General features: G+C 37.2%; 2 protein-coding genes across 3 annotated transcripts in view; one reads left to right on the forward strand and one right to left on the reverse strand.

Moving 5' to 3' along the window:
• Positions 1-853: 853 nt before the first annotated feature.
• Positions 854-12,687, forward strand: LOC110455344. Of its 2 annotated transcripts, none has more exons than XM_021505426.1 (2): positions 854-1,238; positions 9,891-12,687. In XM_021505426.1, the coding sequence occupies exon 2, from the start codon at positions 9,926-9,928 to the stop codon at positions 12,059-12,061; it is 2,136 nt and encodes a 711-aa protein (XP_021361101.1). In that variant the 5' UTR covers positions 854-1,238; positions 9,891-9,925; the 3' UTR covers positions 12,062-12,687. The 2 variants fall into 2 exon arrangements, with proteins under 2 accessions (XP_021361101.1, XP_021361102.1); XM_021505427.1 differs by lacking the exon at positions 854-1,238 and adding an exon at positions 3,008-3,071.
• A 1,544-nt stretch (positions 12,688-14,231) lies between these two features.
• Positions 14,232-23,734, reverse strand: part of LOC110455348 (cilia- and flagella-associated protein 251-like) — a 37,682-nt gene continuing 28,179 nt past the window's right edge. Inside the window, exons 21-24 of the mRNA XM_021505430.1 lie at positions 23,418-23,523; positions 22,598-22,688; positions 16,190-16,324; positions 14,232-15,348 (exon numbers count right to left, since the gene is read on the reverse strand). Of these exons, the coding sequence (XP_021361105.1) occupies positions 15,134-15,348; positions 16,190-16,324; positions 22,598-22,688; positions 23,418-23,523 (547 nt within the window). The 3' untranslated portion in view covers positions 14,232-15,133. The remainder of the gene's footprint in view (positions 15,349-16,189; positions 16,325-22,597; positions 22,689-23,417; positions 23,524-23,734) is intronic.

Raw genomic sequence — 23,734 nt, forward strand, 5'->3', positions numbered from 1 at the left:
CAATTGTGACACCTAGCCATCTACAATAACGTGGTGTCAACCCAGCCATCTACAATTACGTCGTGTCAACCCAGCTATCTACAATAACGTGGTGTCAACCCAGCCATCTACAATTACGTCGTGTCAACCCAGCCATCTACAATAACGTGGTGTCAACCCAGCTATCTACAATTACGTCGTGTCAACCTAGCCATCTACAATTACGTGGTGTCAACCTAGCCATCTACAATAACGTGGTGTCAACCTAGCCATCTACAATTACGTGGTGTCAACCTAGCCATCTACAATAACGTGGTGTCAACCTAGCCATCTACAATAACGTGGTGTCAACCTAGCCATCTACAATTACGTGGTGTCAACCTAGCCATCTACAATAACGTGGTGTAAACCTAGCCATCTACAATAACGTGGTGTCAACCTAGCCATCTACAATTACGTGGTGTCAACCTAGCCATCTACAATAACGTGGTGTCAACCCAGCCATCTACAGTTACGTGGTGTAAACCCAGCTATCTACAATAACGTGGTATCAACCTAGCCATCTACAATAACGTGGTGTCAACCTAGCCATCTCAATTACGTGGTGTCAACCCAGCCACCTACAATAACGTGGTGTCAACCTAACCATCTACAATTACGTGGTGTCAACCTAGCCATCTACAATAACGTGGTATCAACCCAGCCATCTACAATTACGTGGTGTAAACCCAGCCATCTACAATAACGTGGTGTCAACCCAGCCATCTACAATAACGTGGTATCAACCTAGCCCTCTATGATAACGTGGTGTCAATAACGTCGTGTCAACCAACGTGGTGTCAACCCAGCCATCTACAATTACGTGGTGTCAACCCAGCCATCTACAATAACGGGGTGTCAACCCAGCCATCTACAATAACGTGGTGCCAACCTAGCCATCTCAATTACGTGGTGTCAACCCAGCCACCTACAATAACGTGGTGTCAACCTAGCCATCTCAATTACGTGGTGTCAACCTAGCCATCTACAATTACGTGGTGTAAACCTAGCCATCTACAATTACGTGGTGTCAACCTAGCCATCTACAATTACGAGGTGTCAACCTAGCCATCTACAATTACGAGTTGTCAACATAGCCATCTACAATAACGTGGTGTCAAACGAAAAAAAGTATGACCATCCGAGGGGTTGACAGTTTCCTGATGTCTGAATACAAATAACAAATACTAATTCTGAAGTGTAATACTGCTTATACACAGGTAAGATCTTTATGCTATTGATCAACTTGACCAGGGGATACATAACAGTTAAGATGTGTATTTGCATGTCACTGATCGACCAGGGGACACAAACGTTGTGTATTTTTTTCATTGATTGACCAGGGGGCCAACAGTTAAGATGTGTATTTTCATTCCATTGATCGACCAGGGCACACAACAGTTGAGATGTGTATTTGTATTTCATTGATCGACCATTGATTGACAGTTATTTATATTTATTTCACTGATCAAAATTTCATAGATCGACCAGAGGACACCACAGTTAAGAGGGGTATTTTTATTTCTTAGGTCGGCGAGGGAAACACTAGTTAAGTTGCGTATCTTTATTACATTGATCAAAATTTCATCGGGAGCCTAACAGTTAAGTACAGTTCTTTTATTGATCGACAAGAGAGCACAATAGTTAAGATGTTTGTCATTATTTCATTGATCGACCAGGGGGCACAACGGTTATGAATTTTTAGTTCATTGATCGACCAGGGGGCACAACAGTAGAGGTGTGTATCTTTATTTCATTGATCGACCAGGGGACAAAACGGTAGAGGTGTGTATCTGTATTTCATTGATCGACCAGGGGACATAACAGTAGAGGTGTGTATCTGTATTTCATTGATCGACCAGGGGACAAAACGGTAGAGGTGTGTATCTGTATTTCATTGATCAACCATGTGACATAACAGTAGAGGTGTGTATGTTTATTTCATTGATCGACCAGGGGACACAACGGTAGAGGGGTGTATCTGTATTTCATTGATCAACCATGTGACATAACAGTAGAGGTGTGTATCTTTATTTCATTGATCGGCCAGGGGACACAACAGTTGAGGTGTGTATCTTTATTTCATTGATCGGCCAGGGGACACAACAGTTGAGGTGTGTATCTTTATTTCATTGATCGACCAAGGGACACAACGGTAGAGGTGTGTATCTGTATTTCATTTATAAACCATGTGACATAACAGTAGAGGTGTGTATGTTTATTTCATTGATCGACCAGGGGACAAAACGGTAGAGGTGTGTATCTGTATTTCATTTATAAACCATGTGACATAACAGTAGAGGTGTTTATCTTTATTTCATTGATCGACCAGGGGACAAAACGGTAGAGGTGTGTATCTGTATTTCATTGAGCGACCAGGGGACACAACGGTAGAGGTGTGTATCTGTATTTCATTGATCAACCATGTGACATAACAGTAGAGGTGTGTATCTTTATTTCATTGATCGACCAGGGGACACAACGGTAGAGGTGTGTATCTGTATTTCATTGATCAACCAGGGGATATAACAGTTAAGATGTTTATTTTTATTCTATTGATTGACTGGGGGACACATCAGTTAAGATTTGTATCGTTATTTCATCGATCGACCAAGAGACAAAACAGATTAGATATGTATTTTTATTTCATTGATCGAACAGGGGACACAACCGTTTATGTGTGTATTTTTATTTCATTGATCGACCAGGGGACAAAACAGTTTATGTGTGTATTTTTATTTCATTGTTCGACCAAGGGACAAAACAGATTAGATGTGTATCTTTATTTCATTGATCGACCAGGGGACACAACAGTTTATGTGTGTATTTTTATTTCATTGATTGACCATGGGAAACGACAGTTTATGTGTGTATTTTTATTCATTGATCGACCAGGGGACACAACAGTTTATGTGTGTATTTGTGTTTCATTAATCGAACAGGGGACACAACAATTTATGTGTGTATTTTTATTTCATTGATTGACCAGGGGACACAACAGTTAAGATGTTTTTCATTATTTCATTGATCGACCTGGGGACACAACAGTTGAGGTGTGTATTTTTATTTCATTGATCGACCAAGGGACACAAAAGTAAAGATGTAAATTTTCATTTCATTGACTGACCAGAGAGAACAACAATTATGTATAGTTATTTAATTGATCGACCAGAGAGCACAATAGTTTAGTAAAGTTATTTCATGGATCGACTAGAGAGCACAGCAGTTAAATATGGTTATTTAATTGATCGACCAGAGAGCAAAACAATTTAGTATATTTTTTCATTGACTGACCAGAGAGCACAACAGTTAAGTATAGTTATTTCATTGATCGACCAGAGAGCACAACCGTTAAATATGGTTATTTCATTGATCGACCAGATAGCAAAACAGTTTAGTATAGCTTTTTCATTGACTGACCAATGAGCACAACAGTTAAGTATAGTTATTTCATTGATCGATCAGAGAGCACAACAGTTAAGTAAAGTTATTTAATGGATCGACTAGAGAGCACAACAATTAAGTATAGCTATTTCATTGATCGACCAGAGAGCACAACAGTTAAGTATAGTTATTTCATTGATCGACCAGAGAGCACAACAGTTTAGTAAAGTTATTTCATGGATCGACTAGAGAGCACAGCAGTTAAATATAGCTATTTCATTGATCGACCAGAGAGCACAACAGTTAAGTATAGTTATTTGATTGATCGACCAGAGAGCACAACAGTTAAGTATAGTTATTTCATTAATCGACCAGATAGCAAAACAGTTAAGTAAAGTTATTTCATGGATCGACTAGAGAGCACAATCGTTAAGTATAGTTATTTCATTGATCGACCAGAAGGCACAGCAGTTAAATATAGCTATTTCATTGATCGACCAGAGAGCAAAACAGTTAAGTATAGTTTTTTCATTGACTGACCAGAGAGCACAACAGTTAAGTATAGTTATTTCATTGAACTAACAGAGAGCAAAACAGTTTAGATTATTTTTTTCATTGACTGACCAGAGAGCACAACAGTTCAGTATAGCTATTTCATTGATCGACCAGAGAGCACAACCGTTTAGTATAGTTTTTTCATTGACTGACCAGAGAGCACAACAGTTAAGTATAGTTATTTCATTGACTGACCAGAGAGAACAACAATTAAGTATAGTTATTTTTTATTGATCGACCAGAGAGCACAGCAGTTAAATATAGCTATTTCATTGATCGACCAGAGAGTAAAACAATTTAGTATAGTTTTTTCATTGACTGACCAGAGAGCACAACAGTTAAGTATAGCTATTTCATTGATCGACCAGATAGCAAAACAGTTTAGTATAGTTTTTTTCATTGACTGACCAGAGAGCACAAGAGTTAAGTATAGGTATTTCATTTACTGACCAGAGAGCACAACAGTTAAGTATTGTTATTTCATTGATCGACCAGAGAGCACAACCTTTAAATATGGTTATTTAATTGATTGGCAAGATAGCAAAACAGTTAAGTATAGTCTTTTCATTGATCGACCAGAGAGCACAACCGTTAAATATGTTTTTTTCATTGACTGACCAGAGAGCACAACAGTTAAGTATAGCTATTTCATTGATCGACCAGAGAGCAAAACAGTTTAGTATAGTTTTTTCATTAACTGACCAGAGAGCACAACAGTTAAGTATAGCTATTTCATTGATCGACCAGAGAGCAAAACAGTTTAGTATAGTTTTTTCATTGACTGACCAGAGAGCACAACAATTAAGTATAGTTATTTCATTGATCGACCAGAGAGCACAGCAGTTAAATATAGCTATTTCATTGATCGACCAGAGAGCAAAACAATTTAGTATAGTTTTTTCATTGACTGACCAGAGAGCACAACAGTTAAGTATAGCTATTTCATTGATCGACCAGAGAGCAAAACAGTTTAGTATAGTTTTTTCATTGACTGACCAGAGAGCACAACAATTAAGTATAGTTATTTCATTGATCGACCAGAGAGCACAGCAGTTAAATATAGCTATTTCATTGATCGACCAGAGAGCAAAACAATTTAGTATAGTTTTTTCATTGACTGACCAGAGAGCACAACAATTAAGTATAGTTATTTCATTGATCGACCAGAGAGCACAGCAGTTAAATATAGCTATTTCATTGATCGACCAGAGAGCAAAACAATTTAGTATAGTTTTTTCATTGACTGACCAGAGAGCACAACAGTTAAGTATAGCTATTTTATTGATCGACCAGATAGCAAAACAGTTTAGTATAGTTTTTTTCATTGACTGACCAGAGAGCAAAATAGTTTAGTATAGGTATTTCATTTACTGACCAGAGAGCACAACAGTTAAGTATTGTTATTTCATTGATCGACCAGAGAACACAGCAGTTAAATATAGCTATTTCATTGATCGACCAGAGAGCAAAACAATTTAGTATAGTTTTTTCATTGACTGACCAGAGAGCACAACAGTTAAGTATAGCTATTTCATTGATCGACCAGATAGCAAAACAGTTTAGTATAGTTTTTTTCATTGACTGACCAGAGAGCACAAGAGTTAAGTATAGGTATTTCATTTACTGACCAGAGAGCACAACAGTTAAGTATTGTTATTTCATTGATCGACCAGAGAGCACAACCTTTAAATATGGTTATTTAATTGATTGACCAGATAGCTAAACAGTTAAGTATAGTTTTTTCATTGATCGACCAGAGATCACAACAGTTTAGTATAGGTATTTCATTGATTGACCAGAGTGCACAACAGTTAAGATAGTTATTTCATTGATCGACCAGAGAGCACAACCGTTAAATATGTTTTTTTCATTGACTGACCAGAGAGCACAACAGTTAAGTATAGTTATTTCATTGACTGACCAGAGAGCACAACAATTAAGTGTAGTTATTTCATTGATCGACCAGAGAGCACAGCAGTTAAATATAGCTATTTTATTGATCGACCAGAGAGCAAAACAGTTTAGTATAGTTTTTTCATTAACTGACCAGAGAGCACAACAGTTAAGTATAGCTATTTCATTGATCGACCAGAGAGCAAAACAGTTTAGTATAGTTTTTTCATTGACTGACCAGAGAGCACAACAATTAAGTATAGTTATTTCATTGATCGACCAAAGAGCACAGCAGTTAAATATAGCTATTTCATTGATCGACCAGAGAGCAAAACAGTTTAGTATAGTTTTTTCATTGACTGACCAGAGAGCACAACAATTAAGTATAGTTATTTCATTGATCGACCAAAGAGCACAGCAGTTAAATATAGCTATTTCATTGATCGACCAGAGAGCAAAACAATTTAGTATAGTTTTTTCATTGACTGACCAGAGAGCACAACAGTTAAGTATAGCTATTTTATTGATCGACCAGATAGCAAAACAGTTTAGTATAGTTTTTTTCATTGACTGACCAGAGAGCACAAGAGTTAAGTATAGGTATTTCATTTACTGACCAGAGAGCACAACAGTTAAGTATTGTTATTTCATTGATCGACCAGAGAGCACAACCTTTAAATATGGTTATTTAATTGATTGACCAGATAGCTAAACAGTTAAGTATAGTTTTTTCATTGATCGACCAGAGATCACAACAGTTTAGTATAGGTATCTCATTGATTGACCAGAGTGCACAACAGTTAAGATAGTTATTTCATTGATCGACCAGAGAGCACAACCGTTAAATATGTTTTTTTCATTGACTGACCAGAGAGCACAACAGTTAAGTATAGTTATTTCATTGACTGACCAGAGAGCACAACAATTAAGTGTAGTTATTTCATTGATCGACCAGAGAGCACAGCAGTTAAATATAGCTATTTTATTGATCGACCAGAGAGCAAAACAGTTTAGTATAGTTTTTTCATTAACTGACCAGAGAGCACAACAGTTAAGTATAGCTATTTCATTGATCGACCAGAGAGCAAAACAGTTTAGTATAGTTTTTTCATTGACTGACCAGAGAGCACAACAATTAAGTATAGTTATTTCATTGATCGACCAGAGAGCACAGCAGTTAAATATAGCTATTTCATTGATCGACCAGAGAGCAAAACAATTTAGCATAGTTTTTTCATTGACTGACCAGAGAGCACAACAGTTAAGTATAGCTATTTTATTGATCGACCAGATAGCAAAACAGTTTAGTATAGTTTTTTTCATTGACTGACCAGAGAGCACAAGAGTTAAGTATAGGTATTTCATTTACTGACCAGAGAGCACAACAGTTAAGTATTGTTATTTCATTGATCGACCAGAGAGCACAACCTTTAAATATGGTTATTTAATTGATTGACCAGATAGCTAAACAGTTAAGTATAGTTTTTTCATTGATCGACCAGAGATCACAACAGTTTAGTATAGGTATCTCATTGATTGACCAGAGTGCACAACAGTTAAGATAGTTATTTCATTGATCGACCAGAGAGCACAACCGTTAAATATGTTTTTTTCATTGACTGACCAGAGAGCACAACAGTTAAGTATAGTTATTTCATTGACTGACCAGAGAGCACAACAATTAAGTGTAGTTATTTCATTGATCGACCAGAGAGCACAGCAGTTAAATATAGCTATTTTATTGATCGACCAGAGAGCAAAACAGTTTATTATAGTTTTTTCATTAACTGACTAGAGAGCAAAACAGTTTAGTATAGGTTTTTTATTGACTGACCAGAGAGCACAACAATTAAGTATAGTTATTTCATTGATCGACCAGAGAGCACAGCAGTTAAATATAGCTATTTCATTGATCGACCAGATAGCAAAACAGTTTAGTATATTTTTTTCATTCACTGACCAGAGAGCACAACAGTTAAATATAGCTATTTCATTGATCGACCTGAGAGCAAAACAGTTTAGTATAGTGTTTTCATTGACTGACCAAAGAGCACAACAGTTAAGTATAGGTATTTCATTGATCGACCAGAGAGCACAACCGTTAAATATGGTTATTTAATTGATTGACCAGATAGCAAAACAGTTTAGTATAGGTGTTTCATTGATTGACCAGAGAGCACAATAGTTAAGATAGTTATTTCATTGATCGACCAGAGAGCACAGCAGTTAAATATAGCTATTTCATTGATCGACCAGATAGTAAAACAGTTTAGTATATTTTTTTCATTCACTGCCCAGAGAGCACACCAGTTAAATATAGCTATTTCATTGATCGACCAGAGAGCACAACAGTTTAGTATATATTTATTTCATGGATCGACCAGAGAGCACAACCGTTAAATATGGTTATTTCATTGATCGACCAGAAAGCACAACCGTTAAATATGGTTATTTCATTGATCGACCAGATAGCGAATTAGTTTAGTATAGTTTTTTCATTGACTGACCAAAGAGCACAACAGTTAAGTATAGTTATTTCATTGATCGACTAGAGAGCACAACAGCTAAGTATATAGTTATTTCATTGATCGACCAGAGAGCACAACCGTTAAATATGGTTATTTCATTGATCGACCAGAGAGCACACAAGTTTAGTATACTTTTTTCATTGACTGACCAGAGAGCACAACAGTTAAGTATAGCTATTTCATTGATCGACCAGAGATCACAACAGTTTAGTATAGCTATTTCATTGAGCGACCAGAGATCACAACAGTTTAGTATAGGTATTTCATCGATCGCCCAGAGATCACAACAGTTTAGTATAGGTATTTCATCGATCGCCCAGAGATCACAACAGTTTAGTATAGGTATTTCATTGATAGACCAGAGATCACAACAGTTTAGTATAGCTATTCCATTGATCGACCAGAGATCACAACAGATTAGTATAGCTATTTCATTGATCGACCAGAGAGCACAACGGTTAAATATGGTTAGTTCATTGATCGACCAGAGAGCACAACAGTTAAGTGAAGTTATTTCATGGATCGACTAGAAAGCACAACAGTTAAATATAGCTATTTCATTGATCGACTAGAGAGCACAACAGCTAAGTATATAGTTATTTCATTGATCTACCAGAGAGCACAACCGTTAAATATGGTTAGTTCATTGATCGACCAGAGAGCACAACAGTTAAGTATAGCTATTTCATGGATCGACCAGAGAGCACAACAGTTAAGTATAGCTATTTCATTGATCGACCAGAGAGCACAACGGTTAAATATGGTTAGTTCATTGATCGACCAGAGAGCACAACAGTTAAGTGAAGTTATTTCATGGATCGACTAGAAAGCACAACAGTTAAATATAGCTATTTCATTGATCGACCAGAGAGCACAACGGTTAAATATGGTTAGTTCATTGATCGACCAGAGAGCACACAAGTTTAGTTTACTTTTTTCATTGACTGACCAGAGAGCACAACAATTAAGTATAGTTTTTTCATTGATCGACCAGAGATCACAACAGTTTAGTATAGCTATTTCATTGATTGACCAGGGTTATAACAATTGTGATGTCTTTGATCAGCCAGGATACATAACAGTTAAAATTTGTTTTTTTTTTATCGATCAATTCTGTTATGAAGGAATGAAAATCGATGAACAGAGGGGAGGGGGCACCATCCAAGTCATCTGTATAACTCTATTTTAAATCCACTAAAGGAAGGAGTGGTACATATTTTACACATCCCTCTGACTACCTGCAGTACTCGATGCTATTTGGCAAAACGTCTCGATGTTTTTGACAGATGACTTTACTGACTCGGTACAATGTTGCTTACAGTGTAGTTGTGTTCAGTGGTTTAGAGTCGAGACATCGGTCAGTGCACTCTTTTGCTTTTCGAAATCTCGCAGAAAAGTTTTTAATTACTTCCCATGAATTAGATATGTTTTTATCAAACTTGCTAGTATTCCTATTTATGAATCTAATTACACTTGTCACAGAATAACCTGAATAACCTGTCGCTCTTTCAGAGTGAGATCGTAACACAGATGGTCAAGGTCAAACTATGGAGCGGAGGGAAACACGGAAAATGTCCAGGTTCTTGTCTCACCATCTTGATGGCATCGAAGCTATAGGTTCAGAAAAAACAGTCAAAATAAGACGTATGATGGACTACTTTACCATCATTATGCACGGTTCAGAAGAAACAAACTTTACAGCTACATGTATTGGTTCTAGGGGAGAGGGATTAGAATTTGAGTGTTCGGATAAGGATGTGATGTTATCAGACAACCGCGTAATTGTAATTCAACCAAATGATGAGATACCAGAGGGGGATGTTAGTAAAACTGTTCTGGTCATGGACACCACTGGCTGTATGCCTGGGTATACATTACTCAGACAACATCAAGTAGGTGTGCTTTATAACGGAGAAGTCATGGGAGCAATGGTACATTTCCCTGGTTCCGTGTATCTGTCTAGTGTTGTTTACATTAGTAACAAACTAAATCCAGGTCATTACCAACACGGACCGTGCTCAACTACAACTTGTCATTGTAGAGTTGGCCATGAAGTTGATCGTGCATACTGTTTCCATTGCTTATCGTGGCCAGATAGCCTAAGTGACTTCAGGTCTCGTACCATACACTGTGTTTGGCCATCTAGACAGTTGGTCAATCACATCGTGAAACAGGGATGCTACTTTGTTGCAATCGGTGACAAACATTCTAGTCTGAATGCAATGCAATGGCGGATTTCCTTTGCAAAAGCCGAAAAATCCCTCGTAATGTCATTTAATCACGTACATTTGAAAACGTATGCTTTACTGAAAATATTCCTTAAAGAGTGTCTTGAACGTGAAGAATCCATTAAAGACCTGCTCTGTTCATATTTCATGAAGACAATTTTGTTTCATGCGATAGAACACTCCACAAGTTCTATGTGGGTGGACGAGAACATTGTACAGTGTTTTTGGTTCTGCTTTACTATACTTCTGGAATTTGTACAAACCGGATACTGCCCTAATTACTTTGTGCTTACCCACAACATGTTCCTCTCTAACGTCACTGGGGACAACAGGAGGAGACTACTCCATGTACTGAATAAATATCAGTGTATGGGGTGGAAGTGTTTGTTTCAGTGCCCGAGTCTTCAGTCTTTACCTCAAGAGGTAATTGAAAGTCGTTCAATGTACCCTTTGGCAAATCATGAGCAGTTAGTCATGGAAGAATTTAGACAGGATGAACTAATCCGTATGCTATTTGATCACATGAGAATCATCGATATTGCGGCCGCATTTAGTTCAGCTAACATGGATTTCTTAAAATGTCCTAATGACAACATTTCTGATTTATTACTGCTTTACTTTATCAAAGCTATGACAATCACGTCTAGTAACATCACTGCAGACCTAACGCTGTCCCATCGTTACACTAATAAACGTGTCTATACAAAGATCAGAAAGAACAAATGGTTACTTCACATGTCGTCTGCAACCGATGTTTGTGAAGGACTGTTATTACTGGCCACATTCTACATCAATGCTGGTTCTTACAGCAAAGCTTCTGCGGTGGCAACACGCGTAGTTTCCGCTTGTCAACAAAGTGCGTTAATACAGAGGTTTGGACATTTCAAAAATTCTGAATACTTGAACGACATGTGTGGTAAAGGATACACACTATTACAGAAATTTAAACGTTCGTTTGTGCTAGTATATAGAATCTTCAAAAAGCAAAACAAACTATATCCACCAGAACTAGACCTTGAGGTTGCGGCAGATGAGGAGGGTATTGATATTCCACCACTGCCGTACGCTGTGTTCCTCCTTGTGTTGTCTGCCTATAAACTCGGTGATACCAAAAAGGCCAGGACAACCCTCGATGACCTCCTGGCTGTACGCAGAAATGAAGTCTATGGAGTACGTAACTACCCTATTTTACATAATCTGGTGGGGATATGTCACCAACTATTGGGGAACACAAGACATGCCGTTAAGTCGTATGAGGAATCATGTCGACTACTTCCCGACAACCGAGCAGCTGCCAGTAGAATTACCGAGCTACGACGGCATCAGAAGGAAGAGCGAGGTGACACAGACGTCGACGCCCTGGACTACTGCAATGTTCCATGTAGATATGAGCGATACGAACCTGACGACGACGACGATGACGACGACGACGACGATAGGTTGCACTACCATTAAGTGCTGTACAACACTGACCCAGTCGATTTTCTTAAATTGTGGGTATTTTAAACCATATTTTTTCACCGCGGTATTGTTTCCCGATCAAAGTTTGGTACAATTGCGTAAAATACAAATTTTTATGGTTGTGCGTTACGAATCAGTAGAGTGTCAATTCTTTATCAAATGTAAACTTTATCATAATAATGTCGACGGTTTTGCGAGTAATTCCCGTGTTAAAATCATAAAAGGGACAAACATTCATGTAACCATTTAAATAATTTGTTTGTGAAAAAGATGAGCTTGTTAGGCTAGTTATAACCCCCGTCAGTGTCTGTATGGTATTCTGGTAAACTACAGAGGTAGAATGACATTTTTTCTGATATGTTCATAAAACCTGTGTACTTCAAAGAAGAAACTGGTGACAATTATCGACAATTATTATTTGATAGGGAAAATGGTATTTTAGTTATTTGAAATTACAGAAAAGAAAAAATGTAAATATATGTTCGTGAGAATTATGAGAGACATAATCAGAGATCTGTGTCTTATACATTTATTGAAGGTGTTTCATAATGAAAAAAAAGGACATAGTAAAAAGCAAACTTTATGCTTGGAATATTTGTTTTATCAGAGACGTATTATACGTCTCTGGTTTTATTTCCTTTTCTCATTTTCGTTTGACAAGTATAATAAACAAAGCTATGTCTCTTACTAATGGTATTTATATACAAAATGTAAAAATTGGCTGGCGTAAAAAAATGTGAAAGAGTTCATTTAAAAATGTTTTAGACAGTATTCTTAGGCTGGTTTTCTTCATATATCTTTACGCTCTAAAGATTCTAGGATCATATTAATACATGGGGAAATGGGCCGTTCCTTGTAATCTCGTATGAATTGTATATGATGAGGGGTGTATCTTGTTTCAGAGATATAAAATAAATGTGTTCTGTGACCATTCAAGACCGTAATATGTAACACACAATTATGGCTAAATGTGCATGATGTAAAAAGGAAAACGCGGAACCTGTTTTAAGGTTGTTAAAGTTGTACGTCTGTTTAGCCTGTTTAAGGTTGACAGACTCCTGTAGTTGTTATATTATCTCACCTTTCTCTGGTGCGCTTTGATGCCTGGGTATACATTACTCAGACTTCATCAAGTAGGTGTGCTTTATGACGGAGAAGTCATGGGAGCAATGGTTCATTTCCCTGGTTCCGTGTATCTGTCTAGTGTTGTTTACATTGGTAACAAACTAAATCCAGGTCATTACCAACACGGACCGTGCTCAACTACAACTTGTCATTGTAGAGTTGGCCATGAAGTTGATCTGTTTACTTTGAATGGAAGCACACTGTATCGATACAAAGCTGCAAAAGCTTTAATCGGTGTTCTAGAAACTTGATGGACATGAAGTGACATACACAAAGTGACCGGTCATAAGTCTCACCTTACCTTATTTTCCCATTAGGTTTAATGTTAATTTATTTTCTTTGGCATCAAAAGTATTTTTTATGCATTTTAAAAATGAAAACTCGCAATTTTAATTGCTTTATTTCTCAAATTTCTCTAAATATGTACAGATGTGTATGTGTGTTATACATAGCCGGAAAAAGAGGAAGGATTGGGGGTAGTATAAATACCTAGTATAAGCTTTAACACTACAGCATGTAATACTCAAATCAGTGTCACCCACTTCAGGTTCCGGGACATTCAAGTGGCCTTATGTATCAAACTGTATGATGCTATGAGGTGACTAAGCGGCAGCCATGCAAAATTGAGATTATTTTCCATGAATGACCTCTTATACAGAACACTCAATAGACTAACATGTACAGTGATCTGCTGTATTGTGATAGGGAAGATACGTCAATACTGTAGGCGAGGAGAATTTCGGGTTGGATATAGTGGGTGCAGGAGGCATGGACAGGGGGCATGGCTCTCCCTAATGGCCAAATAGCTTGACATTAGGCCTTTTGATTCTTTAAAAGAAGTTGACCAAAGAACAAAGAAAAAGTTGATGACCAAATGATGATGTATCACCTTGAACAAGGTCAGAGGCACTTTTTATCAGGAGAGCTAAAACCTGTGGAAGTCAGATTCTGAGGAAACTAATCTCGGTGTCAAACTANCCCCCCCCCCCCCCCCCCCCCCCCGACCTAGCACACAAACACGTGTGGTGTAATCAAGATACGAAATCTAAAACAAATAATCATCAATCAAGTTTCTTTATTCCTTCACATTTATATTGCTTTGATATTTACATACTTACATATATTTACATGGATTTTAAGCAATATAAAAAAGAGGTGTATGTGGAATATGAACATACGCAATTTATCTTAAATGTATATATTTTTCATAAATTATTAATGTCAACATTTTATGTAAATATATACATTTTTCGTAAGTAAAACATATAAATTATTATCACAGATAACTTTGTAGATTGAAATAAGCTTCATATTTACAATTAGAATAACAATACCAAATTATTAAAGACAACTTTTTTGACTGAAACAAAATTTCTTTTCTACTAAGTATCTGCATTTTGAAAATGTTCTGTCAAAATGGAAGCTTCTCATATAACAAGATAACTTCTAACTCAAAAAATAAACACATATGATTGAGTCTGTACCCTTCACAATGGAACAAGTTATTCAAAACATAAACAAATCATTTTGTCTGAGAACGAAAATATAAAATCTCCAAATAAAAGGTTGTTGTACAATAAAAGATCTTGTTTCATTTTACTGAACCTTGTTCTTAACGTAAAGGATCTAATTGCACTAAGATTTCTTCTGACATTTCAAACTAGGATGCAGTTGTTTAACATTTTTGCATCAATCAAAGATCTTATTACATGTCAATATCTGTTCAATGTGGCTGTTCTAGTCTTAAATCCACCATCTAGAGATATTGCTACATTTAATTGTTGGATGTACTGCCGAAATCTTGAATGCACCAATCAAAGGTCTTGTTTCATTTCACTCTGGATTGTGGTTATTAAACACGTTTACATACACCAATCAGAGATCTTGTTATATTTTTCATTTTTGGATGTTATATCTCTAATGCACCAATCAGAGATCTTGTTACATTTCACTCTGAGGTGTTTCATTGTACATGGAAAATCCTAGCACTTCCTTAGAGAACATGTCTGCTGTAATCTGATGAGGAAGGTTTTGGTCGATGACATCACCAGCTTGTGAGGAATCGAATTCCTGAAGCTCGCTACTTCCGCCTTCAGCGTTGAACCCTAGCAATGTTGTCAAGTATTCTGCTAGCTCATACTCTGTCATATGTTCTCCTGGTAAAAAAAAAAAAAAAGGTTATTTAAAAATGAAAAATGAAACAAATAGTCTCCATAGCAATATTTATATTTGGTTTACAACATGATTCTCTCATAGTTATAAATTTACTATTGTACGATCCGAATGTATTCTTGTATTTTCTTGAATTACATTGTCTCAACAAAAAATAAATTCTTTGTGTATTTACAGTATGTGTGTATGATATAGAATTCAATTCATCAGAATTTGTTGAGGATATACTGCAAATTAATTTTCATTAGGTTATATTCTTATTGCATTTTGTTCATTTTTGCAGTTTGATGCTGAAAATATCAATGAAATTGAAAATTTCCACTTTTTTCAAATGTTTTTGACCAATCAGAGAAATACATTGCTGTGTAAATAACAAGAAACAAACAAAGATGACATCACAATACAAAGACGTGATTAGATAATGACGTCATGATCAAAATGTTAATTTATATCTTCCAACAGTCGCAATGATATCAAAGTGTAGTCTTGTGGCGTAGTGGATAGCACACTCTCCTTTCACTATTGCAGACAGGATTCGATACCCTGATCAAATGTGAAAAGGTATGGGTCGCCTGCCTTGGTTTTCTCCAGGTACTCCCGTTTCCCCCCACATTTAAACCCCCGCATGCTACCATCCAGGCCAATAAGAGTAGATAACATCAATTAATAGTTACGCGTTTCACAATTGTTGTAGAATAAAGTGTTCACTCCCCTTATGAAGCATAACAAGTATTCAATATGACACAAGAAATACTGCCTACATTTTCACTGTAATAAAACTAATTGCAAAACAATGGTCGAACTGTTACTTGATATAAAACGTACCTTTAGTTTGTAGGAAGTCAAGGAGATCTCCTCTCTCAATGGCACTGCCCTTGTGTGTTGCTACCCCAAGAATATCAAACGCTTCCACCAACTTCTCAGGGTCTAAGCCAAAGGCTGGACGATGGTTTGTGTATACTTTAAACAAAATATTAACAAATTAATAAATTTGAATCAACATAAAATTTGTATTCATGAACTGAACTCGTGCTCAATTGTGGATTTTGTGCTCAAGTCGACTTTCTTGAAACATGCTAAAATCATGCAACACAGTTAAAAGTCAAGTGTAAACATTGAAAACAGTATATTGGTCTCAATACAGGGGGTGGGGTAGGGGTGGGGGTGGAGAACCAACGTCCAGTCAAGGGTAGTTTCCATAAAGATCAGCAAAGTTCAGCATATCCCAGTTGATGGATTCTTTAAATAGAGTTGACTAGTCCGGCCATAGAAGTATATAATCACTAATGAGAAGAGATGACATGTTTTGGCCGTCATCACAACCCTCCTGCAACCTGATAACGGTCCACATGTAAACACTGGATTAAATTTACTGATATCCCAGTTGATGTTGTCATGGTAATCTCTTCTCATTAATTGGTCTCAATGTATAAAATTTGATAATCTTTAAAACTTGTATGTTGCGGTTACATACCATAATAGAGTGATGGATTTGTGAGAAAAAGCAATGAACATTAGCAATCCAACTCTGGACAAACTTTTATTGTAAATGAACAAAGGGCAATAATTCTGTATGAAGTGGGGCACAAACCCAATCTTAGAGTGTAACACTCCATCATATATAGGGGGGGTAAAACCCAAATCTTAGAGTGTAAGACTCCATCATATATAGTGAGGCACAAACCAAATCTTAGAGTGTAACTTAGAGTGTAACACTACATCATTATATAGTGGGGCACAAGCCCAATATTAGAGTGTAACACTACATCATTATATAGTGGGGCACAAGCCCAATCTTAGAGTGTAACCCTCCCTCATATATAGGGGGGGTACAAACCCAATGTTAGAGTGTAACCCTCCCTCATATATAGGGGGGACAAACCCAATCTTATAGTGTAACTCTCCATCATATATAGGGGGGGTAAAAACCCAATCTTAGAGTGTAACCCTCCCTCATATATAGGGGGGGTAAAAACCCAATCTTAGAGGGTAACACAGTATCATACATAGTGGGACACAAACCCAATCTTATAGTGTAACTCTCCATCATATATAGGGGGGGAAAAAACCAAATCTAAGAGGGAAAAACTCAATCATATATAGGGGGGGAAAAAACCAAATCTAAGAGGGAAAAACTCAATCATATATAGGGGGGGTATAAACCCAATCTTAGAGTGTAACACTCCATCATATATAGTGGGGCATAAACCCAATCTTAGAGTGTAACACTCCATCATATATAGGGGGGGTACAAACCCAATCTTAGAGTGTAACACTCCATCATATATAGTGGGGCATAAACCCAATCTTAGAGTGTAACATTCCATCATATATAGGGGGGGTACAAACCCAATCTTAGAGTGTAACGCTCCATCATATATAGGGGGGTACAAACCCAATGTTAGAGTGTAACACTCCATCATATATAGTGGGCACAAACCCAATCTTAGAGTGTAACACTCCGTCACATATAGGGGGGTACAAACCCAATCTTAGAGTGTAACACACTATCATATATAGTGGGGCACAAATATATATAGAGGGGCACAAACCCAATCTTAGAGTGTAACACACTATCATATATAGTTGGGCACAAACCCAATCTTAGAGTGTAACACTCCGTCATATATAGGGGGGTACAAACCCAATCTTAGAGTGTAACACACTATCATATAAAGGTGGGCACAAACCCAATCTTAGAGTGTAACACAGCATCATATATAGTGGGGCACAAACCCAATCTTCATATATAGTGGGGCACAAACCCAATCTTAGAGTGTAACTTAGAGTGTAACACTCCATCATATATAGTGAGGCACAAACCCAATCTTAGAGTGTAACACAGCATCATATATCGTGGGGCACAAACCCAATTTTAGAGTGTAACACACTATCATATATAGTGGGGCACAAATCCAATCTTAGAGTGTAACACTACATCATATATAAAGGGGCACAAACCCAATCTTAGAGTATAACACACTATCATATATAGTGGGGGAAAAACCCAATCTTAGAGTGTAACACTACATCATATATAGAGGGGCACAAACCCAATCTTAGAGTGTAACACTCCGTCACATATAGGGGGGTACAAACCCAATCTTAGAGTGAAACACTCCATCATATATAGTGGGGCACAAACCTAATCTTAGAGTGTAACACTCCAATCATATATAGTGGGGCACAAGCCCAATCTTAGAGTGTAACACTACATCATATATAGGGGGGCACAAACCCAATCTTAGAGTGTAACACACTATCATATATAGTTGGGCACAAACCCAATCTTAGAGTGTAACACACTATCATATATAGTTGGGCACAAACCCAATCTTAGAGTGTAACACTCCGTCACATATAGGGGGGTACAAACCCAATCTTAGAGTGAAACACTCCATCATATATAGTGGGGCACAAACCTAATCTTAGAGTGTAACACTCCAATCATATATAGTGGGGCACAAACCCAATCTTAGAATGTAACACTCCATCATATATAGTGGGGCACAAATCCAATCTTAGAGTGTAACACTACATCATATATAGGGGGCCACAAACCCAATCTTAGAGTGTAACACAGTATCATACATAGTGGGACACAAACCCAATCTTAGAATGTAACACTCCATCATATATAGTGAGGCACAAACCAAATCTTAGAGTGTAACACAGTATCATACATAGTGAGGCACAAACCAAATCTTAGAAGTGTAACACTGACATATATAGTGGGGCACAAACCCAATCTTAGAGTCTAACACTCCATCATATATAGTGGGGTACAAACCCAATCTTAGAGTGTAACACTCAAATCATATATAGTGGGGCACAAACCCAATTTTAGAGCGTAACACACTATCATATATAGTGGGGCACAAATCCAATCTTAGAGTGTAACACTACATCATATATAGGGGGCCACAAACCCAATCTTAGAGTGTAACACAGTATCATACATAGTGGGGCACAAACCAAATCTTAGAAGTGTAACACTGTCATATATAGTGGGGCACAAACCCAATCTTAGAATGTAACACTCCATCATATATAGTGGGGCACAAATCCAATCTTAGAGTGTAACACTCCAATCATATATAGTGGGGCACAAGCCCAATCTTAGAGTGTAACACTACATCATATATAGTGGGGCACAAACCCAATCTTAGAGTGTAACACTCCAATCATATATAGTGGGGCACAAGCCCAATCTTAGAGTGTAACACTCCATCATATATAGTGGGCACAAACCCAATATTAGAGTGTAACACTCCATCATACATAGTGGGACACAAACCCAATCTTAGAGTGTAACACAGCATCATATATAGTGGGACACAAACCCAATCTTAGAGTGTAACACTCCAATCATATATAGTGGGGCACAAGCCCAATATTAGAGTGTAACACTCCATCATACATAGTGGGACACAAACCCAATCTTAGAGTGTAACACTCCATCATATATAGTGGGGCACAAACCCAATCTTAGAGTATAACACTCCATCATATATAGTGGGGCACAAACCTAATCTTAGAGTGTAACACTACATCATATATAGAGGGGCACAAACCCAATCTTAGAGTATAACACACTATCATATACAGTGGGGCACAAACCCAATCTTAGAGTGTAACACACTATCATATATAGTTGGGCACAAACCCAATCTTAGAGTGTAACACTACATCATATATAAAGGGGCACAAACCCAATCTTAGAGTATAACACACTATCATATATAGTGGGGCAAAAACCCAATCTTAGAGTGTAACACTACATCATATATAGGGGGGCACAAACCCAATCTTAGAGTGTAACACAGTATCATACATAGTGGGACACAAACCCAATCTTAGAGTGTAACACTCCAATAATATATAGTGGGGCACAAACCCAATCTTAGAGTTTAACACTCTATCATATATAGTGGGGCACAAACCCAATCTTAGGAGTGTAACACTTCATCATATATAGTGGGGCACAAACCTAATCTTAGAGTGTAACACTCCATCATATATAATGGGGCACAAACCCAATCTTAGAGTGCAACACTCCAATCATATATAGTGGGGCACAAGCCCAATCTTAGAAGTGTAACCCTTCATCATATATAGTGGGGCACAAACCTAATCTTAGAGTGTAACACTCTAATCATATATAGTAGGGCACAAACCCAATCTTAGAGTGTAACACTCCATCGTATATAGTGGGGCACAAACCCAATCTTAGAGTGTACCACTCCATCATATATAGTGGGGCACAAACCCTATCTTAGAGTGTAACACTCCATCATATATAGTGGGCACAAACCCAATATTAGAGTGTAACACTCCATCATATATAGTGGGCACAAACCCAATATTAGAGTGTAACACTCCATCATATATAGTGGCCACAAACCCAATATTAGAGTGTAACACTCCATCATATATAGTGGCCACAAACCCAATATTAGAGTGTAACACTCCATCATATATAGTGGCCACAAACCCAATATTAGAGTGTAACACTCCATCATATATAGTGGGGCACAAACCCAAGCTTAGAGTGTAACACACTATCATATATAGTGGGGCACAAAATCAATCTTAGAGTGTAACACTCCAATCATATATAGTGGGGCACGAACCCAATCTTAAAGTGTAATACTCCAATTATATATAGTGGGGCACAAACCCAATCTTAGAGTATAACACTCCATCATATATAGTGGGGCACAAACCTAATCTTAGAGTGTAACACTCCATCATATATAGTGGGCACAAACCCAATCTTAGAGTGTAACACAGCATCATACATAGTGGGGCATAAACCAAATCTTAGAAGTGTAACACTGTCATATATAGTTGGGCACAAACCCAATCTTGGAGTGTAACACACTATCATATACAGTGGGCACAAACCCAATCTTAAGTGTGTAACACTACATCATTTATAGTGGGGCACAAACCCAATGTTAGAGTGTAACACTCCAATCATATATAGTGGGGCACAAACCCAATTTTAGAGTGTAACACTACATCATATATAGCGGGGCACAAACCCAATCTTAGAGTGTAACACTCCATCGTATATAGTGGGGCACAAACCCAATCTTAGAGTATAACACACTGTCATATATAGTGGGGCAAAAACCCAATCTTAAAGTGTAACACTACATCATATATAGGGGGGCACAAACCCAATCTTAGAGTGTAACACACTATCATATACAGTGGGCACAAACCCAATCTTAAGTGTGTAACACTACATCATTTATAGTGGGGCACAAACCCAATGTTAGAGTGTAACACTCCAATCATATATAGTGGGGCACAAGCCCAATCTTAGAAGTGTAACCCTTCATCATATATAGTGGGGCACAAACCTAATCTTAGAGTGTAACACTCCATCATATATAGTGGCCACAAACCCAATATTAGAGTGTAACACTCCATCATATATAGTGGGCACAAACCCAATATTAGAGTGTAACACTCCATCATATATAGTGGGCACAAACCCAATCTTAGAGTGTAACACAGTATCATACATAGTGGGGCACAAACCCAATCTTAGAGTGTACCACTCCATCATATATAGTGGGGCACAAACCCTATCTTAGAGTGTAACACTCCATCATATATAGTGGGCACAAACCCTATCTTAGAGTGTAACACTCCATCATATATAGTGGCCACAAACCCAATATTAGAGTGTAACACTCCATCATATATAGTGGGGCACAAACCTAATCTTAGAGTGTAACACAGTATCATAGATAGTGGGGCCCAAACCCAATCTTAAGAGTGTAACACTCCAATCATATATAGTGGGGCACAAACCCAATCTTAAAGTGTAATACTCCAATTATATATAGTGGGGCACAAACCCAATCTTAGAGTGTAACACTACATCATATATAGAGGGGCACAAACCCAATCTTAGAGTGTAACACTCCATCATTACAAGAGATGCTGGCAAATGTGATCTGGCGATTGTAGTATTTGATGCATTCCCAATACAGTGATGCATAGATCGACGGACTGAGGGAGTATAAACGTGTAGTCCCCTGTGATAATGCATGTACCAATGGGTACTAATGCCCCGGCAAATGTCATATATATGTATAGATTATTGCTAAATTCAGAAGAATAGTATGAAAACTGAACTATGTCAAAATCTAAATGAACCGAATTATTGTATGTTTAAAATTCAGTAGGAAAATTCAATTCTCCAGTTTTACTTACATTTGATGAATTCTCCAAGATCTATGGAATCAACGTATTGTCCAGTTTCTACATATCGACTAAATTTCACCTCATTTAGCATGTCTTCAATCTAAAATATTCAGGCAAATATGAAACCATTAAAGCAATGTAAAAATATACAAAAAAATATTCTGGAAATAATTATTATGAGTAAAAGATGAAAAATAATGGATTTCATTTCACTCCATTTTCATTTTCTTTAGATCTGACCCCATTTGCTCAAAGTTTGGTTATATTTAACCAGAAGTTAGTGAAAAAAAAATATTATTGCCAATAAGAAGCGAGGGCTTTCAAAGTAAAATATAACCTCAAAACACATCAATCTACTCTGCTTAAACTAATCTTTAAAAGTGAAATGATATCAGATGTTCTTGATTTTTTGTTTTCTTGTTTTTAACCCTTTCACCCCTATGTCACTTTAGTAGACTCTACGATGTATTGATATAGATGAATCCATTATAGTTTACAGTGGTGAAAGGGTTAAATGTTCCCTAACCATTGGTTAACTCTAACCAACCTTAGAGGAACCAGTGTCTGGAGTCCAAGCACAGCACGAGTTAGTACCCCTGAAGCCCTCCCCACTTCCACATACACACTTTCAACTCAAAAAAAATCGGCCAGTTCCTATACCTGCTTGAACTACATGTATTTCAAGTGTTTTTTTTTTCAAAATTGATTAATCCAAACAAAAAACTTGCGGGATCCAAAAGAAATGTTTTAATATTGATGAACATTTTTAATTCAAATTGAATCTATCTTGATCTATCCTTAAATAATACATATAAGTGATAAGACTTGCCTCTTGTTCGGAGGGATAAAACCCCATAGCCCTCATAACAAAGGGAACCTCGGACAGTGGAATCTTGGTTGAAACCTCCCTTCTTCCCATGTCATTGACGCCTTTACTGAAAACAAAGGGAAACAACATCTTTTAATGAAGACAACAGGACGAAGATAAGGCACTTTAATTATTTGTCTGCAATAAAAGATCGTAACTCTGTATGTTTATGTATAGAACTAGACAGGGTTGATCACCTGGGACTCTGTACAGAATGTAGTTTGATGTTTATGTATAGAACTAGACAGGGTTGATCACCTGGGACTCTGTACAGAATG

This window comes from Mizuhopecten yessoensis, unplaced genomic scaffold (genome assembly GCF_002113885.1).
Source record: "Mizuhopecten yessoensis strain PY_sf001 unplaced genomic scaffold, ASM211388v2 scaffold8205, whole genome shotgun sequence".
Lineage (NCBI taxonomy): Eukaryota > Metazoa > Mollusca > Bivalvia > Pectinida > Pectinidae > Mizuhopecten > Mizuhopecten yessoensis.

What these genes read in the sequence shown, in the direction of transcription:
- LOC110455344 (XM_021505426.1), top strand. Translation starts at nt 9,926, where the DNA reads ATGGAGCGGAGGGAAACACGGAAAATGTCCAGGTTCTTGTCTCACCAT.